The sequence below is a fragment of the Terrapene carolina genome, unplaced genomic scaffold, assembly GCF_002925995.2.
Source record: "Terrapene carolina triunguis isolate 2854851 unplaced genomic scaffold, T_m_triunguis-2.0 Scaffold93, whole genome shotgun sequence".
NCBI lineage: Eukaryota > Metazoa > Chordata > Testudines > Emydidae > Terrapene > Terrapene triunguis.
In genome coordinates, this window is record NW_020664444.1 from 31,796,566 (window position 1) to 31,820,274 (window position 23,709).

The window sequence follows — 23,709 nt, forward strand, 5'->3', positions numbered from 1 at the left end:
GGGGGGGGGGGGGGGGGGGGGGGTCTTGTACTAAGGCCTGGTCTACACTACGACTTTAATTCGGATTTAGCTGCGTTAATCCGAATTAACCCTTCACCCGTCCACACTACAGAGCCAGTTAATTCGAATTAAAGGGCACTTAAAATCGATTTCTGTACTCCACCTCGACGAGCGGAGTAGCGCCTAAATCGATTTTGTTAATTCGAATTAGGGTTAGTGTGGCCGCACACCACCGAATTACTGTGGTTAAAGTAATGGGGTAGTGTGGCCGCACACCACCGAATTAATGTGGTTAAAAACCGAATTAATGTGCTTAGTGTGGCCGCACACAATCGAATTTATACAACCTGTTTCCCAAATTCGAATTATCTAAATTCGGATTAATCCTGTAGTGTAGACATACCCTTAATGAGGCCCCACTCCTTCAAGGAAGGGAAAGACAAGCTCCTTCATGGTGCTTTTAGAGACACAGTTACACATTACAATGCACCATCCTGGACAGACTGTAGCAATACAAACCAGAGTGACCTTGTGCTGGGCTCCAAAAGCCCCTCTGGACTCACCCTGGGAGGGTTTCACTTTTTAGGTCTACGGACCTTCTCCGCCCCTAGTGCCGCAGGCTGGCTTGTGTTCAGGGCAGGTGTTGAGGTGTTGATGGCTCCCATTCCTGCAGGATCTTCATCCCTGAGTACACTGCCACGATGCAGTTCACACTGCGGAGCTGTGTGGTGAACAGCACAAAGGCGTGTGCCATCCGGGTCATGCTGGGCTCCATCATGCTGCCGCAGTCCTTCCAGAAAATCCTCAGCTGCAAGGGGACAGCGGATTGCAGCCTGGTCCTCCATTCGCCCCCATGGGAGAAGTGGCTGCAGATCATGGCAGAGAATCTGGGCACCGCCAATGCCAGCGTCTCCTTTGAGATGATTGCCTTCTTCACAGGTGTGCTCTTGGATGCTGCCAGCCATGTGGGGAAGGGCCAGTGTGCACATCAGTCTGCCATGTCTCCACTGGGCTTTCACCAGCACAGGCTGGCTTGCTCCTGTGCTCTTCCTAGAGGGGGAAACGGGGGGGGGGGAGGGCAGGAGGGAAACAGAGGTGGGACAAGCCCCATGTCTTGAGAGGGGCAGCCTATACCGTGTGACTGGACGTAGTCGTGTGGGTCACTGTCCCCTGTATCCCTGCTACCTGGCATGGCTAGGCCATTCAAGCTTTCCAGGAGGCTGGGATCCAGTTGTGCCTTGTGTGTGCTGCTGCTTGTTAAATGATTGACCACTGGCTGTGAGGCCTCCCTGCTGTGTGCTTACAGCTGATTCTGTTGGGCGGAGCAGGAGGCCTGTGTTGGGAATTCAAAAGAGCCCAGGGTTTCTCAGCCACAGACTTCTTCAAAGGCCATTGGGGCGGCAGAGGCTAGCTCAGGGCACTGCAGTGAGAGAGGCAGCCTCTCCCCTCCAGCACTGAGGCAATAACCATCTGCTGGCTGTTTGGCGGCTCTGCAATGAGCCTGGTCTCTGAACGATGTGGGGCAGACCACTGATGTATTGGGTGCCCAAGACTCGTTTGGCTCTCAGAGCCGGGTTTCACTTTGGGGAGTTTATCTGATCCTTGGAAAGTTCTTAACAAATTAGCTTTTAGAAACTCTTTTCTTCCACCTGATAAGAGGGCTCTGGGGGCTCTGTCTTCTGCAGAAGCTGGTGGGCTCTCGAGGCAAGAGAAGAGCATAATCCTAGGTGCTTGTAGGGAAGCAGTGTCTCTAGCTGCTGCAGAAGACAGAGCTTTGGGGAGGGGAGGCAGGAGCTGAGCTCAGTAATGGGGCACTTTGGCCCCTGTGAGTACCTGGTTGTGGTGACCTGCTGCCAAAGCCAGTGGAGCACTGAGTGTCACAGTTCAGATTGTGCCCCCGCGCTTTGGGGTTTATTCCTGGTCCTGTAACTGGGCTTGAGGCAGATTTAACCCCCACCCCCACCCCCCAGTGCAGCAGCATCACCAGGCCCGTGGGAAGCTCTGGTGCCTTGTGTACATGGAACAGTTGTGAGACGACTAGCGCTAGTGCCCCATTCTCATGTGGCAGCAGTTAGTGCGGGGGCCCACGCCCCCTGTACCCACTTAGTGTGTGCACCCCTACAAGTCTCAGCCACCTAGAGGGGTGAGGCCTGGTTTCCAGTCCTGGCCTCAAGATCAAATGGCTTTGCTTGGCAGTCCTATGAGCTGAAGGCCTAGCATCCCCCTAAGCAAAGTCCTCCAGTTCCAATGAGCGGTATGCTCATGGTGGTCTCGGTCACGCTAACCTTCCCTTCTTTCCTCGTTGCTCTGCAGCTTGCAAGCCGGGGAGCACCAATTCTTTCCTTAATTTCTACAATAGCCTGAATCAGAGCCAGAGCACTCCAGCCCTGGGCGGGGGTCGCAATGCCAGCACCCTGGGAATGTTGGGGAACACCACTCTACCTGCAGTGGGTGCTGCAAACAATGCATCCGACCCAGGGACCTTCTGCCTCCAGAATCAGCCCGTCATCCGTGAGGACCTGGACGTTGCCTCTGTGAGGTTCAGAGTTATAAATGGGCCCAGCATTCCTGTCCACTCTGAATTCCCCACGCTTCTCCTCTTCAACTTGAATACTGGCATGGACAGTGGAGGCACCCTGGTGGTGAACCTGCTGCTGAACGAGGTACAGTGTGCTCCCATGTAAGCTGTCACCTTTGTGTTGGCATCTTCTCTCTATAGTTGCCCTGCCATGCATGCATATACACTGTTCGTGAGCTGTCTGGGGAGTGTAGGTGCTAGCAGAGCTGCAGGGGCAGGCCTGGGGAGGCTGGGAGTTGGTGTGGAGCTACAGAGCCGTGGGAGAACCTCCCTATACATTGCTTTTCATCTTTCAGTGTCACAAAGAATTTTACAGATCTGCCATTCTGTATCTAGCATGTCCTGCAGGCTGGCTCTGGATCTGCGGGGGAGAAAAGTGTCCTGACTGGGGGGCCAAGAACTGTTATTTAGTCAGTGTCTCTTAGTCGCAGCAGAGCAGAAAAGTCCAGCCTGTGGAGAGGCAGTGGGAATGAACTTGAGCTTTCACAACAGCCCTCGCCCAGCCATCACTGAAAATGCTAGGTTGCAGAGCCTCCCAAACAGCTGAGAGAAGCAGGGGGCTGCTCACATTAGCAAGGGAGGAAGGATGGTCCAATAGTTAAGACATTGGCCTGGGACTTGAGACATTTTGGTTCAAGTCCCTGCTCTGCCAGGACCTTGGGAAGTCACAGCCTCTCTGTTGAGTGATGGCAACTAAAATGTATTTCTCCATGCCTGTGATCTGGCAAAACAATACGCTAGAGTGAACAGCCTGTGCTGGGAGGTCAGATCTACCCCCTGTTCCCCTTCTGGGGAGCTTCACCCTGATATGTTGATGAATGACTTGGGCAGCGACTTGTGAGCCTTTCAATGAGCATGTAATACATGCACTGCAGTGCATGCTGTATTACTAGCAGCACCTGACTAGAAAACTTCCTAATGCTCCAAGCAGGTTAGTCTCACCTCTTCCCCTGGTGCACTGGGGGTGAGAGCAATCTCCGGGATCCATGACTGGTTGGCATGTGGCAGTTCTCCAAAAAGGGCCATATTTTTGGAGTTTAATGTACCCACCCTCTGTACACAGACATCATTTATTATTAAGTAAATTTAGATGAGGTATGATGGGGAGCTGTCAAGTGGTTCCGTAAGCCTGTAGATGAGGTGAAGCAGTGGTACCCAAAATGAGGGTAATGTTTGCAGTTCCAGAAACACTGCAACATGACTGACTACAGCTTTTACTGTTAATTACAACACCGTAATGTGGTGTTTATTGGTCAAAGCTACCAAATGAGAACATATTAAAGGATTTTTATTGGCGTTGCATGGCCAAGTATTTTTTTTTCCAGAAATGATGAAGCTGTTTAGCATGTGGCAAAAATAGCAAATCTCAATATTTTCCAATATGCTGACATGAAATGTTTTCACATCCCATATTTTTAATTGTCAAAGTATCTCACAAGTGATTATAATAGTTTTCTATATTTTCAGCTGAAATTTGCTAACCGGATCAGTCTCTCGCTGAGGGTTGTGCACCAGTAGCAGTAGATTGCGTGCCCATAGTTTGTACTGCATAGTGGGTAGATATAAATATACATGAATTCCTAAAGTAATGCTTCTCCATTCATAAGCTTTTGTGCATACAATGTAACATGTAATCTGCCTGATAGAAGGTTTTAATTTGTAATTGCCCACAGATGCAGTACTAGCTGTTCTCGCTATTCTAGAAACTAGCTTTTTAATTCAGTGGCGCTTATGCACAGGTCATTATTAGTGTTAGAGATGACAATACACAACTTCATACTGGGCTTCAATCAAAGTGCTCACTGAACAAAAGTATATTTTGATACTAATATATAGATTTAATTTAGCACGAGTTTGTGTACTTGTACAAAATAACAAGTGGTAGTAGTGGGGGTGGGAATGCTAACAATATGCTTTGGAAATTTTACCTCTACAGAGAAGTTAAGTATATAAAGACAGAGAGAATACAAGCCCCTTAAAGTTTACATCAAAGAGAAAAAGGCTCTCCGCAAACTTTGAAAAATGTTTTGTATTTCAAGAAAATCAAAAGAATGCAAAACTGTCAAAAGCTACCAGTGCTGAAGAGAATTCTGTGATGCTGGCAGCAGACTCCAGGAGAGAGTAATTGTGTTGGCGGCCTCTGCATGAGTTTTCTAGTGTAGAGGATTTGCTGCCAATACTTTATCACAGGGGTTGCTTTCAGAAATGCAGACACGAGTCAGTTTTGGCACACCAGCAGAGTTGTATTGAACCCCGGAAAGAAAATAGACTCTGAAGCTGATAAGAAAGCATCATGTTCATCTGCGTCTGTAACCATCGGAACAAGCCCGTCTTCCAGCGACAGGTCCTGTTGCATTGTTTGCTTGAGAAAACCACATGAAAAAGATAAGAAACTTCATAAAATAGAAACATACGAGAGAGCAACCATTCTAAGAGAGGCAACACTTCAAAGCAGAGATGGTGACATGTTGCAAAGAATATCTGTGGAAGACTTCATTGCTAAGGATGCAGTTTGTCACTCAATATACCTTTCTTCCTACTTGAGTAAAGTGACTCTTAAAGCAAAACTATCCAGTTACACTGCAACAATACAGTCATCTCATTTTATCAGCTGATTGAAGAGATGTACATAATATCATTGTCTAACAAGAAGGCTCTTTTTCTTTCCAAGCTGCTACAAAGATGCAGAGCCCTACTTACTTCGGATGTCGAAACTGTAAACTGTTCCAGTAGCAAATTACAGGCAAGATTAGAAAAAAAACACAATGGTTCTGCACTTCATTTCATTCACAGCATGGACAAGGCAAGTCTACCATTGTTCTGTGCACCGTAGTAACATTAGCTGATGCTATCCAAGCTGCTAGTAATCTGAAACAGGAAATTAAGTCATCCAAATGTTTTATGGATGTTCTTCTAGTGAATGAGCCTGATCAATAGCTTTCAAGTGAACAAGTGGTTTTATATAATGCTGCTTCAATCTTTCGGTCTGAAATAGCCAAAATGAAAGCCTCGGAATATTATCCAAAGTCAGATGATTGTAGTTCAGAGGTCAGCTACTTTTGTGCTCCAATTGGTGCAGGAGTTTGTCCTTTGGCTGATTGATAGATAAAGAGGCATATAATTCAGCCAGCAAGAGGTATCATCCTTCAGAAGACATTTAAAGAAGATAGCTCTCAATTGCAGAGTGCATCGTATTTAACAGTTCCAAAATTATCACACCACTGCATGTAAGCCTTGCTGCACAGCTATACCATGAGTTTGGATCTTGCAAATTAATTGACATATTACACATTCCTGGATTCTGCATCAGTTATGATGAGCTCAGCTGGCTCATCACTACTGCTGCAAAAACTGAAGTAGAAAGACTCAAGGCAGGTATGTTCATTCCAAATGAATTTATACCACTTCATGCTGGTGGAAAGCTTCTCCATGGAGGAGATGATAATATAGACATCAATGTAGAGACCACTGATGGAAAGAACACCTTCCATTCAATGGCTAGAGTGGTATTTCAAGACCAGTCTACAAGTAGTCCAGCATCACAAGAAATATCACTGAAGTGTAGGAAAGAAAAGTCACTTACTCTCTCTGGGCAATCAGTGTTTGAAAAACCTAGAATACGTCCAGAACCAACTTGCCATGAAAAAGTACTTGAGAAAATAAACTCTTGTCACCTACATATGAACGTTGTCTGAGATCTCTCCTGGTGTCTTTTAAGATGACTACCTCGTGATGTCCTGCCAGTACCAGATGCTGCTCCTGCTGCTGTTCACACTCAGGTGGTTCCATTTTGGCCTAGTTTCAACCACAAGCTTGCAACAAAAAAGAGCACCTACACAGTAGTTTCATATATACCTGTTGTGGAGGCCAAACCAGCTGACATGGCCACAATCTATCCTACAATGCTGAAAAGTAAGGAAATGACAGCAATATGCCATTCAGACCATGGATCAGCAGCTGAATGCTGTTGCTCAGCAAGTGAAATGGACTGTCCCAAATGAACTTGATACCACTGTAATTTTTCTGGGTGCTTTTCACACCCCGTGCTGCTTTAGTACATGTACTGGGAAATTTTGGGGAAACACAGGATTGTGAGACCTTCTTGTTGATTCTGATGTATATGCAGCTTGTACTGCAGCTCAAATGCTTGTTGGTTAGCAATTCAATCATGCTCTATGTGGCTTGCTTCTAGCATTTGAGGTCCTGAGTACTCTGAACTTGATTCATTTGTTCAGTGGTGTGAGCAAGGAAGAGGGACTCCTGTAGTTCCAGCATTTGTCTGGCAAATGTTGGCTGATGCTCAAAAGGTGTTTGAGTCTGAAGATACTGAGTCCTTACAACATGTTGTTAAAGAAATGATGCTGTGACTCAGCATATGCTACCGCTACTGGAGGCATATCAGATAAGGGAGTATGCCAAGCCTCCTACATTCAAATTCTGGGATCATTTTCTCCAGGTTATACAGATACTACTTCTGAATGTCCGTACAGAGCGAGAGGATGATTGGAAACTTCACTTATGCTCACACACAGTGTGCAATGCTACCATGTTCCTTTACTGCAGTCAGGCCCTGAAGAAGTACATAGTGCCTTTGAATCTGGCATTTGCTTTGTGCCAGACTCCTGGTTCTTTTAGTGAAATTTGGAGGAGTTGTCGTCGTCTTTCGTGTGGCGTCGTCTTTCGTGTGGCTGGTGTAGAGCAGCAACTACAATTTCACCTGAAGTTGATCGAGCCAAATGGCTACATCAGGAGTAGCAGAATTTATTGCAATAATGCCTCCTTCATATTTATAAATTGGGCAGTAGGTAGTGATATGTTTGATGGTCTGTTTTGGGGAACCATACTCCCATGCTGGGGAGACCTTGATTTTTCATTTGTGCATTAGATGTCCACATATACCATGATTGGTTCGGATTCAGTTCAGAGTTGACCAAGATGACCATGGAAGGTCAAACCCAGGAACCTTCTGCGTGGGATTTGGCACAAGGTGCTTATTTTTAAAGTTTAACCCAATCTGCTTTCCAAGCCTCCTCTTGACCGTAGCCTGATTGCATGAGGCTAAATGAATATTCCCTGAAAGGCTTGCAGGACTTAAGATGTTGTGAGAGGGCATTATCAAGGTCTTGTTGGATAGGAAGATGTCTGTTTTCTTGGATTCGCTGAGCTTTGCAGAATGTCGCAGCAATTCAGCGTATTGGTGGGGGAGCGATGTTAGAACAGATAGCCATGATGTTGGAGTTGATTTAAGGGTTCCCATGATGCACCGCATCACTGTATTCAGCTGGGTATCCACAAGTCGCCTGTGGCTGCATCTGCTCCATATCAGTGCACAATATTCAGCTACTGAATATACAAGTGCTATTGCAGATCTTCTAAATGCTGATGCATCCCAGGTTGTACTTGCTAGTTTCTGGATTATGTTGGCTCTCGTTTTTACCTTTGCAGCTACCTTCTCAAGATGATCATGGAAGGTGAGGGTGTGGTCGAGTTTCACTCGGCGATATGTTGGAGTGTAGTCATGTCGCACATTTTTACCACAGAAACCTACTTTCAGTGTGTTTTTGGCACTTCTATTATCAAGATGAAATGCGCTTACTATTGTTTTCCCAGGGTTTGGTATGAGTCTCCATTTCTGGGAGTATTGTTCCATAGTTTGGAGGTCCTCAGTTAATGCTTTCTCATGTCACGGAAGTTTGATACTTTGATTGTCATGGCAAGATCATCTGCATATCCTAATTTTGGAGGCATGTCACTTATGTAAATAGTAAAAAGGGTGGGAGCAAGTACAGAGCCTTGTGGTAGCCCGTTTTTTATGGTACGGGGTGAGCTGGTCTTATTACCCAGCTACTCCTGTAGGCATCTGTTACTCAGCATGGTCCACCGCAGGTGAAGTGTTTGGTAGCAAGATATAATTTTAGCAAGTTTCAGCATCAGGCCTTTAATCCGTACAGTATCATACGCAGACGACAGGTTGACAAATACTGCACCAGTATTTTTTTTTTATAGCCGTCTGTGGTAGGGTGATGACTCAGCGGCGCGGCGCCTCCTGCTGGTCGTCCCGGAAATTAGCTCTCCAGCATATGGAGTGCCCTCTTCAGGCCAGTGTCTCGCCTGCGCTGGCCCCTGTGTCCCTCCTGGACCCTGGTGCCCCTCTACGTCAGGGTTCTGCCCCCTAGCAGTAACCCACAATCTGGGTCTCCCCACCCAGGGGAACCCCCAACCCTCTATCCTCACCTTGCCTCAGTGGCTACTGTCAGTCACCCACTCACTAGCCCCCGCTCACTGGGGCGACTGCAGTCTATAAACCACTCATCATCAGCAAGGGGGGGGTTGGACCAGCTACCTCTGCCTATCTCTGGGTTGCACCTCTGCAGCCCCAGTACCTTTTGTAGGCCTTTAACAAGGCCTGCAGCCTGGGGTTTTACTAGGCTGGAGCTCCCCAGCTCCCTCTGCCCTTCCCCAGCACTGCTCCACCTCAGGTACCCTTCTCAGCTCCCAGGCAGCCCGGTCCTTTTCTCTCAGGAGCTAGAGAGAGAGTCTTCTTGAGCTCCTGGCTCACAGCCCTTTTATAGGACAGCTGTGGCCTGATTGGGGCATGGCCCCAGCTGTGGCTGCTTCCCCAGTCAGCCTAGCTTTTCACAGCTGCAGTCCTCTCCAGGGCTGCTTTTATCCCCTGTTCTTCAGGAGTGGGGCAGTCGCCCCACTACACCATCCTCAGTGTGAGTTGTGATGGCCAGAACTTGGTCACAACAACACATTTTGGCTGGAAGCCTTCCTATTCAACAGGAATAATTGGCTCAGTAAAAGGGCATATTCTTTTGAGGCTGATACGTTCAAGAAGTTTATAGGTCATGTATAGTAGAGAAATTGGCCTATAGCTTCCTGCTTCATCAGTGGGCTTTCTAGGCTTTGGAATGGTAATTACCATTTTCTCATGCCATATTTCAGGGATCCGTACTGTCTTTAAGGTAGCAGACTACAATGTTGCTCCTGAAAGTAGCAGGAAAGAAGAACATTCCCCGAGGTGTCCGGGAAAAGCACACTCCCTGATGGATGACAGAGTCGCAGGAGTTGCTCCAGCAATACAATCAGACCAGGAGCTATCACACCGCAAAATCCCTGCTATGCTCCCTTGACACAGCAAGATGCCAATGCTGGCTTGTCTGCATGCAAAACTTTGATTTTGCACATTCAAGCCGTCGAGCCTGGACACTACTGTAACATCTTGGGGTCGCTAATCCCACAGAGCATTGGCCACCAAAAATCCAGCCAAACTCAATAGCTTCCAAACTGGTAGAGAATACAAAAGGATCATTTGATAAACACACAAGAAGAGAAGTGTATCAACAACTCTACTGGACACTTGCATCAATCTCCCGAGGAGAACCTTCCACTGTAAGATTGAGAAAGTAAAAGAAGGACTTGCCACAATGAAAAAAGGGCATTTGGAGTGACATAGCAACAGAGAAAATGGTCATCAAAGACTGAAAAGGCTGCAGTGGGATTGTAGGACTGACAAGAAAGAAGCCAGCTCTTGTCAGACAGACCCTCACAAGACATACCTTGAATGAAAATGCGAAAGCAGTGAGGAGAAAGAAGTGGCCTAACAAGTCCTTGTGTCTGCACTAGAGAGGAATGAAAAGCATGTTACAGCTCTTGACAACCACATCAGCAACAATATGATAAACCCATTTGACCCTGAATCACATCCAGGGGTGCTTATCCACATATCTACTGGACTGCATGTCATATCAGATGTACAACAGTCTCTACTGAAAATAGCAGTTGTTGGTGAAGAACAAATGGAGAGAATTGTGAGAGGTGCACTTGATTCTGGTAGGACTCATAGCTTCTTCAGTCCCATCAAAAATTTGGCATATTGGGAAAGAGTGACGGACAAGCCTGTATTTCTAAAGCAAGGAAGTGCTCTATGACCAGAGTGAGAGAGAAAAGAAGACCCACAGAAACCTGAATTGCTTGTGCCTCAGTGTAGCCATCAAAAAGGACAAGTCACTGGCAAAATTCCCACCATGTGTGGACAGTTTTGAAGAGCATGTCAAAAGAGCATCTTGGCAAACAAAGATTTGGATATCTTCACACAAAGGGAAACCAGCTTTGGGTCACTATTGCAACATGGCTGGAAAAATGCGGATGATGAACTACTTCCTGTATTCTTCAAGGGCCCAGTGGCATCTGAGCTTCTATAAGACCTTATCTGTGCTGTTCTTATCTGTTGTTACAGGCACAATCAGTTATGTCCACACAATCTTCCTTGCACAGAACTGTGTATGTGCCAAGGCAATGAAGACTGTAGTAACCCATGTGCTCTCGACACAGATCGTAATGATGAACAAGATGGCAGTGTTGACTAGAAATATCACCAGTGCTATTACATTTCAATGACACCTGTAGAAATGTATTAGATTTTGTTTTACCCTTTGGATTGCTATGAGGCTTTTGAGTCACAAAGAAATCCAATTTTATGTCTTGAAATGATACCTAGAGTCGTTAAACTAACAGAAACAAATGGAAATATTTCAAAGTGGTCATGTTAACTTGCTGATGATGTCATCCCTGTTTCTGTGGTAACAGCACCACGTGACAGATCCACACTATACCTCATCTTAAAGCAGACATAATAAGCTTTCAAATGATGTACAATGTGCACGTGTGTAGAGCGGGAACATTAAGTCAGCAAAATCACTGGTGTCCGCCATTCGCCTATAAGTTCTTTGGTAGAGTCACTACTTGTGCCCCAGCCTGGCTTGCCCAGAGAGCAGTGAAGTGTTGCCAGATGGGTTTGTTCTACAATCCCCAATGCCAAATGCTCTGTTTGGGGGATGTGGGGAGGTATGAAATGATATAGCTGGGAAATGTTGTGGGGAGGGGCTGGGTAACAGCATGAGGCAGGGGGTGGTGGAAATGTGTGGTGTGTTGGGCAGAGTAACTTTAGGAGGAGGGGTCAGCTTAATGTTTTTTCAGATCTTGTGTGTTTTATTTCCTCAGACTTCCCTGAGCATAGGCAATGCTAGCGTGTTTGCGTGCATGACTGCTGCCTCTCCAGTGCTGACCCTCAATACCACACAGAACTGCAGCACAGGTACGGGCATCGCTGGCACCCACCTCTGGGCTCTGCTTGTATTCCTGGTGTAACATTTGGGTTCTGGCAGCATGGTCTCATGGCTGGTGCTGGAGCCTGGCAGCACTTCAGCTCCTGTTTGATAGTGATGGTCTGTTTCAGCCTGAACCATCCTCTCCAAACCTTGCCCCCTGGTTATAAAGGGTCCCTGTGGAAGAAGCTGCCTGTGCTAGCGAGATAAGGGGGAGATGCTGTTGCCACTGCTGCTGCCCAGCCTCCTGCTGGCGGAATGGGTGTAGTTGCTGTGCTGGGGATCTCTGGACCTTGTTCAGTGGAGCTGAGGGAACCATCGAGATTCCGCTTACACTGCGGAGCACTGAGCGCCACGGGAGTTAGCTGTGGTGGGAGTGCTGGTGCAGTGAGTAGCCGGCTGCTGGTGGTGATTTAAGCCCTTACTCATCTTGCTGTGAGCAGGGTAACATCACACGGTGTCATACAGCAGAGACGCCCCGGGCCAGCCTCACCTGGGCTCCCAGTGCTGCGAGGACCAGTGGAGCTGAACCAGTGGGTATCTTTGGACACTGTCCCTAGTGGGGATGGAGGCTTGGAGAGTGCTGAGGTATAGGGTCTGGGCTTTTCCTATTACCCCTAATCCCTGGTCATGAGGGCTGGCTCCCTGGTGTGCTCTGATCTCAGGAGGGCCAATTGTGGAGAGATCAGGCTGATTTGGGGTATGTATCTCCGACTGCTCCACAGCTCAGGGGATTGGTCTCAGCCTGGTATTTCTATGGGTCTTGTCTCTTTCCCTTCTCCCACCCGCCAGATCTCTAGAGCCCCTGGGAGTTCTTAGCCATGTCATGTAACTAATGGCAAACACCCTTTTTCTCTGAAGCTTTTTTCCAGGGCTACCCTCTGAACGTGACTGGGTCCTCCACAGAAGCAACGCTGATTATTCCCTACCCAGAGACTGACAACTGGTTCCTTTCCCTGCAGCTCATCTGCCCACGGGGCCAGGGGTGAGTGTGCGATGGCTGGCCAGGAGCTCCCCTTGACAAACGCCACCACACAGACAAACTGCACCACTGTGCTGCCTAGTGCTCTGCCATGGGGCAGCACACCTGGCAGCAGGAAGCCACTGGCACGAAGCCCCTTTGCTCTCACCTGGAGGAGGCAGTGGTGGAGGCTGGTGCTGGCTTGCATTCTTGCCTGCCCAGTGGCCGTGGAGGCTGGCTTTCACCCGACAGGTGCTGCAAACGGCCATGCTGTAAATGAAAGTAAAACTGCTGTCCTACAGCTCCACAGGGGCCTCTGCAGCCTTAGGCTGAGAGCATTTCTCTATCGTTTGAGACCTGCAGAGGCTGAAGTCACTGTCTCTTCACTGAGAGTCGGACAGTGCAGCTGCAGGCCAGGAATATCCAATCACCATCAAATAAACTCTGGCCCAGGGTGGCTCACGGTGCTCTGTGAGGCCTATCCAGGTGGCTGGCTGTGCTGCATCACCTCAGTGGTAACTCATCTCCCAGCCCCTGAGCACTAACTCTTCTAGCTGGTAGGACTGTGGACCTCAGGGTGTCCAGTGGCTTTCTCTGGCCAGCTGAACTCTATCTGCACAGGACATGCAGCTAATTCACTGCTCTGGTATAAATGTACCTGATCTGGTGCTGATCCCGCAGTGGATGAGACTGAAGAGATGGGGCTGCAGGTGGTGAAGGGAAATGGGGTTAATGGGAAGCAATCGCTCAACCCAGATGGACAGGATGGGAGCCAGGCAGCTGAGCTCATCACCCTGGGGTAGCATTCACCCTACCTAGCTCATGTGCCTTTGCTATACAGCCAGCTCACCAGTCGGTCTGCTGTGCCCTCATCAACTCCCTTCCTCCCCATTCAGCAATCAGTGTCCTAGCCAGGTCCTTCTCTCTGGCCAACAGCAAAGTATTCTGTGTGAAACAAATAAGGGTGAGCATGGTTCAAGAGGAACCGAGGCCAAGATGCCCAAACTTGGGGGCCTGCAACCAAGTTTCCATGTTCACAGCTCCTGGCTGGAACCTCCTGCCAGCCCAGGTCCCATCCATACAGGTGTCCAAACCTGGGGGCCTGAATCCGTATTTAAACGCTTTGGCCAAGGTACTCAAGAACCCATTCGGGCCAGTGAGCAGGTCACTAAGCATCAGCCAGGCCAGAACCCTCCCACATGTCCCATGTCTATGGCAATGGAAGAGAAACCCCCATGGGATGCCCTCCACCCTCACTCCGAGTGCTCCGTGCCCCTCCCACTCCCACTCCCACTGTGCTTCTGTGGGTGACAACAGGAGGTGGTTTGAGGTGGGAGGTATCTGGGTTGGGGCCGTGCTGGAATGTTTACATCCATCTCACATGCTGCCGGGGGCTGGGTGGCAGCATCCTCCTCAGAGACATTTCAGAGGAGACTGTCCAGAGCCCTCAAAAATACTCTGGGTTTGGTCCTGCATTGGGGCCCCTGGGCAGGGGGGGCAGGAGGGACAGGCCAGCTGGCGGGGTCAGGCTCTTCCATGATACCTGGGGGGAGGTTTCTCTAACCTGCTAGTTCTGAGGAGCCCCCACAAACACCCTCCCCACACCCGTTTATCACTGTGGTCCATGAAGCTCTGGAGGCCTTGGCACACCACTTTGGTACCGTTATGGCTGCTCCGTAGCATGCAGCAGGGGAAGGGTTGGCTCCCCAGAGAGGTGCCCGCTGTCCGCAGCATTCCTCCAGCCCCTGGAGAGGGGCAAGTCTACCAGTGGAGATCAGGTCGCTGGCAGCGCAGCACAGGGAGCCCAGCACACTGAACGGGGGGACTGCCGGGGTGACATCAGCCCCAGGATCTCCTGGCCCCAGTGCAGGGAGGGGCTCCAAACTGTGTACTAGCCCTTGATTACCCGGGGGAGGGGATCAAAGTGCGTTCTGTTGGCAGCAGGTGCTTCTGCACATTCAGGCTCATCTGACAGTCAAATCTCCTCTGGCTGCAGAGAATGTAACAAAGCGAAAGCCAAAGTGACCGTCTCCACATACCTCAGCCCCTGCTTTGACGACTGTGGGACATATGGACAGTGCAGTCTTCTGAGAAGACATGGCTACCTCTATGCCGGCTGCAGCTGTAAAGCTGGTGAGTCCCCTCTCTTTCCGGAGCCTGGGCTAGCCTTCCGGCAGGCCTGCATGTCCACCCTGAGGCAAAACTTCCCCTTTCCTGTGTAGGGACTCTGATGTGCAGGCAGTGGAATCCAGGGGCTCCAAGAGCTGGAGAGTGTAGGGTGAAACCACAGCACCCCATGCAGCCCCTGCACAGGCAATGCTCAGAGACCCCCGTGCTAGTGAGGAGCACTGGAATAGCCCACCTGCAGTGGCCACAGCCACCTCCAGCTTGGAACATCTGGGGAAGGGCCCTCTGGCTGCAGCGCTTGCTGCTCTGGGCCCAACTTCCCCTTCCTTATGAAAGTAGCTCCAAGACCGTGATCTTCCAGTGGCATCACTAAAGGACAGCAATGCAGGCACTCCTGGGCCAGGCTACTGGCAGTGAGACAAAGGCCTCTCACCCTTAGGAATGCAGTGATCCACAAAGTGCTCCTACATGTTTCTTGGCTTTGCAAGCCATGAGTCTGAATCAAATAGAAAATAGCCCAAGGAAGATGCAGGATGACTTGGCTGGTTGCCTGTATGTGTTAGGCCCCATGCAGCCATCGGGGGGTGCCTGTTCCCTGACTCTTGCAACATGTCTAAGAGTTACAGTGTGGATGGGATAGAGCTATGTCCCTGTAGACCTTAGCCCAGTTCCTGAGACATGGTTAGGTCCTACCTACTCTACACTATTCATTGTATTATGATGAGGTCAGCACTTAGAATTCACAGATGGACTTCTAGACTTTCCTCCTAAATTGCAGAGCTGGGTGAACCCCTCCAAGTCTTTTCTGAAAACATGCAGGCACATCAAACCCAGCATTTTGCACTTCTTGGACCTTTCCACGAGTGTCCTAGCAAGGCCAATGAATACTGGAGAGTGTTGGCATGAGCTCTGCAATTCCTAACTGAACATTCACCCTACAAACCTGTTCTGGAGAGCAACACCCATCCAGTCAATCAACAGAATTGGCATCCAATCAAAACTAACCCGCACTCTTGGACCTGGGACTCTCAATGGCTCAGAGCAAGTGGCTGGCCAACCCACTGCAGTCTGGGGTTTCACAGTAATTACTTAACATATCCTTCCAGCTTTGCACAAACTTGAGAAAATCGTAAGCTCCTCACAGACACAGAGGAGAAATTTGCCCAAAACTCCTGGCTGTCTTCAAATTCCAGCCAGTTGCTTCCTGTCTATCTGGCTGCAGCCATGTGGCCCTAGAGCGAGAACGCAGCCTCCTCTGTAAACTGTGGCGTTGGTTTTCAATCCTGGTTCTCTGGCTTTGTAGAAATCTCCCCTTTTGAGCCCCCACCCACTGGAGGGCATCATGCCCCAAGCCACTGATCACCGTGTCTGAAAAATCACTTAGCAAGTAGGGAATGCCTGTTGAGTCACCCTGGAGATAGAGAGAGCCCTGACCTCCAGGAGGGATTGACAGACCCTGTGCAGCCCATCGACAGCTGATAGCTCCCACTGTACAGGAGCAGTATGGAAATCTCTCCAAAATAAGGGTTAGGCTCTGTTGGGATGTTCCCCAGGCTTTGGGGTCTGGGCCAGTGCCAGTGTAAATTGGAGACCGCACCCCTCCCGGGGCTAGCGCATCACTGTGTGCTGATAGCAGGAGTGTCACTGGCTAAAGGTTTCAGATGGGCAGTTGGAGCCATGTTACCTGGGACCCTTGGCTAAGCACCAGGAGCAGGAAGGGGTGTAGTGTCCATTTGTCTCTTGTTACTGTGGATTTGACCAGCCGATGCACATTACCTATTGGAATCACTGTGACCCCAGCACAGGAATCCTTCCCAAAGGTGCAGTCTGCCCCATTCCCTGCCAAGCTAAGCTGCTGCAACAGAGCCTGGGGTTGCAGGAGCAGGGGAATAGGCAGATGGCTAATGCAGCAAGTGCATTTGGTCACCCACAGGATATGGAGAGAAGAGATTGAGAGGGATGTGGAATTTGTCACATGTGGGGATGGATTGTGTGCGCCTTTGCTAGGGAATCCTTGGACAGCTGTTGGCATGTTATGGAAGCCCTGGAGACGTGCCATTGTAACCTCCCTCTGCTGTGTGCCAGGTTGGGGCGGATGGAGCTGCACTGATAACACTAAAGCCCAGTCTGTCGGCACACAGAATCTGGCCACCCTTCTTCTCACGCTCAGTAACCTCATGTTCCTGCCAGCCATTGCAGTTGCTCTGTATCGCTACTACCTGGTGGAGGCCTCTGTTTACACGTACACCATGTTCTTCTCCACGGTAAGTCATGTCTGTTCGCTCTGCCACCCAGCAGCAAGTTGGTGTGAGGTGTTGGGCCCTCCCCAGAGGCTATAACCACTCCACTACCCCCACCCTCAAATTGACTGCTCCTGTAGCCCGCTTCTCTGTACCTGAGAGGAAGAGGCTTAGCAGGAGGGTGCTCTCTACCTATAGCCCCCACAGTTCTTGGGAACGCTCACTGCCATCAGCCGGGCACCTCCAGTGGAGAACAGACCCATTAAAACACACATGCCCGGCCCCATGTGAACCCTTTGCCCGTGCTGGTGAACCTGACAGGGCTGCCGCTCCATCCGAAACTTGGCATGAAAAACATCCTCATCAGCCTGCCTCCTTCCAATGTCATGTTAGCGTCCCAGCCGGAGCCTGATCAATGGGAACCATGGGAGAGCTTTGCGGGAGTGGGGTGCTTGTCTTGTGTGTTAATTACCCTGTCTCCCAGTGAGATCGATTCTCTCTATGACTGGGTGCACCCCTCTGTAGGGCCTGCGGCAGACATGGACCATGCAGGCCAGGGGGGTAGGCAGCCACAGTGCGCTCAGTGAAAGCTCACACTCTGCCTTGGCTAGCTGGGATATGGCCTGGAGCCTGGACCTTCCACTTAGCCCATGAGAGGGATCATAAGGGATCATATCTAAAGTATGACACGTCTAGTACCAGAACAGCCCCTCCACTCCCCCACAGCAGATTGGGACGGGAGCCCTGGGGAATACACCCAGTGCTGTTCCTAGTTCCTCCCGCACTGAGTGCAGGGAACCCATCAAGCCAATGAGGCAACTGAATCTCTGCAAGGAGGCGAAGGGCAGGCATTAGTGATGACTGAGCAGAGTAGCAAGGAGGTCTGCAGAAGGGGAATGAGGGTGTGGGGTGCTGCTACTATGACTTGAAACAGAGCAGTCTCCAAAGAACAAAATTGCCCAGCCTCCCCTCCCTCCGCCCGATTCTTGGGCCCTATGGGTGAACTGCAGAGCAAAACTGCCACTGCCTTCAAAACCTGTTTGCTTTGCAGCAATTTTACACTAGAAACATCAGGTGCTCCCTTTCCCCTCTCAGCCGGGGAACCCTTGGCAAGATCTCGGGGACGTGAATAGGGATGTCACGTGAGGCTGATCTGTCCCAGGCACTTGCAGATGGGCTGCTGAGTCTGTTGAGAAACCAACGTTTCCTTCCCCTCAGCCCTTGGCAGGCCTGTCACCAACAAATACAGTTCAAAAGCAGATACTCTCCGTGCCTGCAACAAGGCACCAGGAGACCCTCCCTGCAGGTACTCGTAGCTCCAGGGCTGAGCCTTTTGTATTTGTCTACCAACTCCGTCCAAAAAGGAGCTTGGCCATGCGAGCATGTCGGCCTTCTGCTGCACTGGGCTCTTCTTGTTCCCTGCCTCTAGTTCTACCACGCGTGTGACCAGCCAGGAGTTGCTGTGATGTGCATCATGGATTACGACACTCTGCAGTACTGCGACTTCCTGGGCTCCGTAGTCGCCATTTGGGTGACGATCCTGTGTATGGCCCGAGTGAAGAAAATCTTAAAATATGTGAGTAACAGGCATTCGCTACACAAAGCACCAGTCACCCTGCAACATGAAACACTCAAGGATCAGCACAACGGCTGTTATTCTGCTCTTAATTCCACAGTCTACCGGCCAGTCCAACCCATCTCCTACAGCCGTAGACTCTCCATTCCCGTTATCGCACAAGGAAGGGTTCTCCTGTAATGTGTACATTTGATTCAAAGGCCAGCCCTATAGAAAAGGGAATCTGTTTCACAAGATCAGTTTAGTTTAAAAGCCAGTGCAACATTTTTAATACAGACAAGCACTACGGCTGCATGTTAACTGCAACACTGGCATTTCCTGGCTTCCTGAGCACTGGGCCATGCAGTCTGTACCCTGTATCAGTGTTGTGGGCTTGGCCTTTTGCATTTAAATTCCTAGGAGATTTTGAGAGAGCCCTATTTCCATAACTAACTGGTATAAGTGTAAAAGCTCTGAATGTCCTTGGTATTTGGCTTGATGTCTGTTAAGGCAACCCAGGGCCCTTGGCACAGCCCCACTCGGGGTGCCGGTCCCCTATGGCCCTACCACCCTGCATGAGCCATCTGCTGGGCTAATGGGGACAGCTGCTACTTCTCTTTGGGGAGACTGGGCCTCCCCATTCCTTGACCATGGCTCAGGCAGGCTGGAGTCTGTCTGTGTGGGGGCCCTGCCAGTGCTACCCAAGCAGAGCTGTGCTGGGGTGGTGGAAAACGGAGTCCCCACACAGAGTCCTCAGCTGCGCCAGTATCGGGCCCTCCAGAGCTGGTTTGAGTCAAACTCCTAGAGATGAATAGGAGTTCACCGCCCTCTCAGCCCCTGGTCTCAGGCTCCCTGCAGACCCTGAAGCAATAGCTCTGAGACGGATGAATTGCCCCATTCATTTCAGTAGGGCGGGGCCTAATGATTGATTACTCAAATATCCACATTGTGAGCATGCAGAAAGGCAAGGGCTGATAGGGTTAGGCAGGTCTGCGCTCGGGTACTGCCTGCCTTCTCGCTCAGCTGGGTTAAACTGGGAGAGGCTAACACGCCTGCTCAGTTTAACCCCTCCAGCCCACGTGTTGGTGGAACCACCCGGCCTCTGCAAGCAAAGAACCAGACCCGGGATCTGTCTTCTGAAGTGGGAAAATGGCATTTTTTCATCCATTTAAAAAAACACTTTTCTAAAATGGCTGAAGGGATTTTAATTCAACTTCCAAACAAATTCTCCATGCAGCAGTGACTCGGTGAATGAATGTGCAACTGAATGTGTGGCTAAGTTAGGACTGCAAACCCTGGGCAGTCTGTGAATGGTACTGACCCATCAGGACCATTGTGATTCCTATCCTGACACCCACCCAACTAGCAGAGTAGGGAGAGGGCAAGTTTCCTCCTGCCCTTGTCCTTCAGAGATCAGTTTTAACTGAAGAACCCAGGGGAATGTCGAGGCTGAGACCTGCGGTGCAGGAAGTTGCTTGTCACAACTGACTGAGACTGGCTTCTTAACCATTTCTTTTCCTGCTAGCCCCAGAGCGGAAAGCTGGGCTGTGGTGAAAGCAAAGGGTTGGGGGGTAGGAGAGCTGGGTTCTGGTCCTGACTCTGCTGCTGACGGGCTGCGTGACCTGGGCCAAGGCATGTTCCAAAGTGGCCCAGGGTTTTACGTGCCCGGTGTGAGATACTTGGCCTGACTCAGAGCCAGAGCGCCTTTGCCCTGCTGGGTGCAGATGGGGCTGAGGGGGCTCGGGACCTCAGGCAGGCCCAGTGTCTCAGGCTCACTGGCCACTTAACCCCTCGGCGGTGTCATTTCTCCATGTGTCAAATTAGAGAACGAGTTCTTTGGGGCAAAGCCTGTGTTATATTCTGTGTTTGTGCAGCACCCAGAGCCTGACTAGGGCCTGTGTGTAGGGTGACCATATGTCCTGATTTTATAGGGACAGTCCCGATTTTTGGATCTTCTCCTATTACCCCCCACCCCCGTCCCGATTTTTCACACTTCCTGTCTGGTCACCCTACCTGTGTGCTGCTGCAATACATTCAGCCGAAACTTCCCCTCCCAACTGGATCCGTTCCCCCTAGCCCCTTTGTGCCATCCCCCTTCAGTTAGCTGTAGACCATCACGCGTCTCCTTTATTCGCCTTCACTGAGCCAAACTAATCTCTCCTCAGAACTTGGCTCCTGCAGCTTCCCGACTATTTGTGTTGGGGAAGCACTGTGGAGCCCAGCCTGGGCCAGGGCCTGCTGTGTAAAAACACAACACCAAGACCGTCCCTGCCCCAAAGAGCTTTTCTGTTGCTCTTCTCTGACCCTCTCCAGTTTCTCAGCATCACGGAGTGCTCAGCACTGAACCTGCTGTTCCAGAGCCACATTGGCGGGGCGAGTGTGGCGCGTCTGTCCAGGTGGCATTTTTTATGCTGCGCTGTTGTATCCCATCCAGATTCCGGCGCCTCTCTGCAGGATTCTCCCTTCCAGGGACCCTGCATTTGAGTTAGGACATTGGCAGCCACAGGAGCCAAGTGACTACAGTGTGCTGCACAGCACTGCAAGGTAGTCTGGTAGGTACGTTCTTGATGTCAGTGTTGTCCTCTTGTCTTGCTTAGGTTCTCTTTGTGCTGGGGACCCTGTTAATTGCCATGTCCCTGCAGCTGGACCGCAGAGGGATTTGGAACATGATGGGCCCCTGTCTTTTTGCTCTCATCATCATGATCATGGCATGGGTAAGTGACTGCTGGGCTGGGGCTGTGCTCCATTTGTTACTGCTTTCAGAAACATGTTTTTAACAAGGTGGAAGCTGGGAGGAGCTGCCACAGTGGCTGAGTGGGATGAGATCCCTGACTGCCCCGATGAGCAGGACTCAGGCAGCCTCCCCTCCACCCATGGATCAGGGTGACCTGGGGATGCACTGACCCTGGTAAAGGGGAAGGCTTAGGTGCTTTCAACTTCTGTCTCTTCCTTAACTTGTTCCCACAAGTTAACTGAGGAATTCCCAGGTTACCAATCTCAGCCTGGCCTGGCCCAGCTGCTCTGGCAGCTCTAACTCGCCGGCACGTCTCATGGCCAAACTGTGATTGCTGGTTACATATGTGCTCTGGGCCTTTAAAGGTACAGCGACTGTGACTTGGGCATTGCCTAACTCCACGTGTTTAAATGTGTAACTTGGTTGTTCTATTAACTGAAGGTATTTTGGGCCTTGAATACAAAATAGACAGGTCCAGGCATTGCATCATGCTGGGGCAGACTCTAAGCTTCCTTCCTCAGGACTGAAATGGTACAAGTGACCTCTCTTGCTGGGAGGTGCAGACCTCTTAGTTATCACTTTGTTCCCCTCCTGGCTGGATCCCCAGGTACCAGTGTGAGCGTCTGCTGGTCCCCACAGAAGAGGTGGGTCTGTGCTGCTATAACCCTTCTCTGGTATTGTGCCTTTAGGTTTACCACGGAGTGAAGCGCCGCCATTGCTACCCCACCTCATGGAAGCGCTGGGTTTTCTACCTCATTCCAGGGATCATCTTGGCTTTCGTCGCCATCTCGGTGTATGCATTCATGGAAACCAATGACAACTACTACTACACGCACAGCATCTGGCACATCCTGGTGGCCAGCAGTGTGGCTTTCCTACTCCCGCCTCGTGACAAGCATAAGAATCCCTGGGCCTGGTCACAGAAGCTCATCTGTCGCTATCAGATATGCAAAAATGACCGCGAGGAGCTCTATGCGGTGACCTGAGTCGGGCTGGCATGCAGGGCCACAGGCCAGTGGGATGGAGGACTTGCTTGGGCCCCTCTTCTCCAGACGAGTGAGAACTGCCACCTGTGCATGCTCAGAACTCAGTAATGCTTTTGCTGGCTAGCCAGGGCAGCACAATGGCAGGAGCAGGTTTGACTGTGCAGATGCTGGGCCTCTGCCTCTGGGGAAAATGGTGACAAGGAGTCCCCGCACCCCTCCACAGGATAGGGAGAGGCTTCTAGTGTTTTTTATAAAGAAAGGAATAGCCTGCATCCACGTGCCACCAAAAAGCCGAGAGCTCCATTCCTTCCGGCCATGGCAGCTGGTCTGGGGCTCGCTGTTACCTACCATAGTGAGGGCTCTGGCACCAGAGCTCCTCTCTAGATGCCAACTCCTCGCAGAGGGCTCCAGGATGGTGCCTGGCTTTGTTTCCACTAGGAGTTCCTGTGATCTCACCTCCCTTTGCCATGGAAAGGGCAACTACCCCAGCTGTGTATTAGCTGGAGCCGGTGGCCTCCTTCAGCAAGGCATGTCTGTCTCATCTTGGCGTTACTGGGGAGCTGCAGGGGTGTGGTGGGCTGCCCATCCCAAAGCAAAACTATGGAAATAGAGGCACACTGTGCCCATGTATTCTAGAATTAGCTGCCCCTTTGCCCATCTCCATAATATGCTCAAGGGTTTGAGTCCTTCACATCCTGCTTTGCATTGGGGGAATAATAACTGACGTGGAAATTCTGCCACTGAAACAAGAACCAAACCCCAGATCAGGCTACTGTTTTCACTCCTGTTTCTATCAAGTGTCAGGTCAGCAGCTGCTGGAGTTTGTTTAAATGTCTTGGCGGCTATAGCAGTTCTTGTGATTGCAGTAGGTAGTTGAGAGAACGTAGGTGAGTCCTGGATAGGGTGTCTGTCTTATGAGGAGGGGGCAGAATGAGACTGTGACGTCCCATGTATTGGATAGCTGTGTCTTGTTGAACATGGCAGGACAAATTTTCAACCTGGCCTTAACTAGGCCTCCCTTTCCACAGGTTGAATTATTTGCATCCACAGCTGAGATCATGTCCAGGGCCGTCCTTACCCATACGCAAAGTACGCAGCTGTGTACTGCTCTAGCTGTGTACTGCTAGAGCAGCTGCGTGCTGCTCTAGCCCCTGCTCCGGCTCTTCCGCAGGGCCCCTTCCCTGCCCCAGCCCCGCCTCTTCCCGCCCCTGTCCTGCCCCAGCCCCACTCCCCTGAGGACTCCAGAAGCAGTCAGGCCTGCACTCACCGGTAAGTAGAGCAACCCGGCCCCAGCCTGCTCCGCTCCCCTGGCTCCCAGCCGCGCCGCCGGCGAGTGCTGGGGGGCAGTTCCCCCCTCCCCCCAAGGCTGGGAGCCAGGGGAGCAGAGCAGGCTGGGGCCAGGTCACTCCACTTCCCGC

General features: G+C 50.6%; 1 protein-coding gene across 1 annotated transcript in view; it reads left to right on the forward strand.

The window, feature by feature from the left end:
• Positions 1-23,366, forward strand: part of TMEM8A (transmembrane protein 8A) — a 27,901-nt gene extending 4,535 nt beyond the window's left edge. Inside the window, exons 3-11 of the mRNA XM_026650827.1 lie at positions 674-939; positions 2,314-2,663; positions 11,585-11,678; positions 12,550-12,673; positions 14,646-14,782; positions 16,967-17,040; positions 18,446-18,592; positions 21,169-21,285; positions 21,995-23,366. Coding sequence (XP_026506612.1) covers positions 674-939; positions 2,314-2,663; positions 11,585-11,678; positions 12,550-12,673; positions 14,646-14,782; positions 16,967-17,040; positions 18,446-18,592; positions 21,169-21,285; positions 21,995-22,291 — 1,606 coding nt within the window. The 3' untranslated portion in view covers positions 22,292-23,366. The remainder of the gene's footprint in view (positions 1-673; positions 940-2,313; positions 2,664-11,584; positions 11,679-12,549; positions 12,674-14,645; positions 14,783-16,966; positions 17,041-18,445; positions 18,593-21,168; positions 21,286-21,994) is intronic.
• The last annotated feature ends 343 nt before the right edge of the window (positions 23,367-23,709 follow it).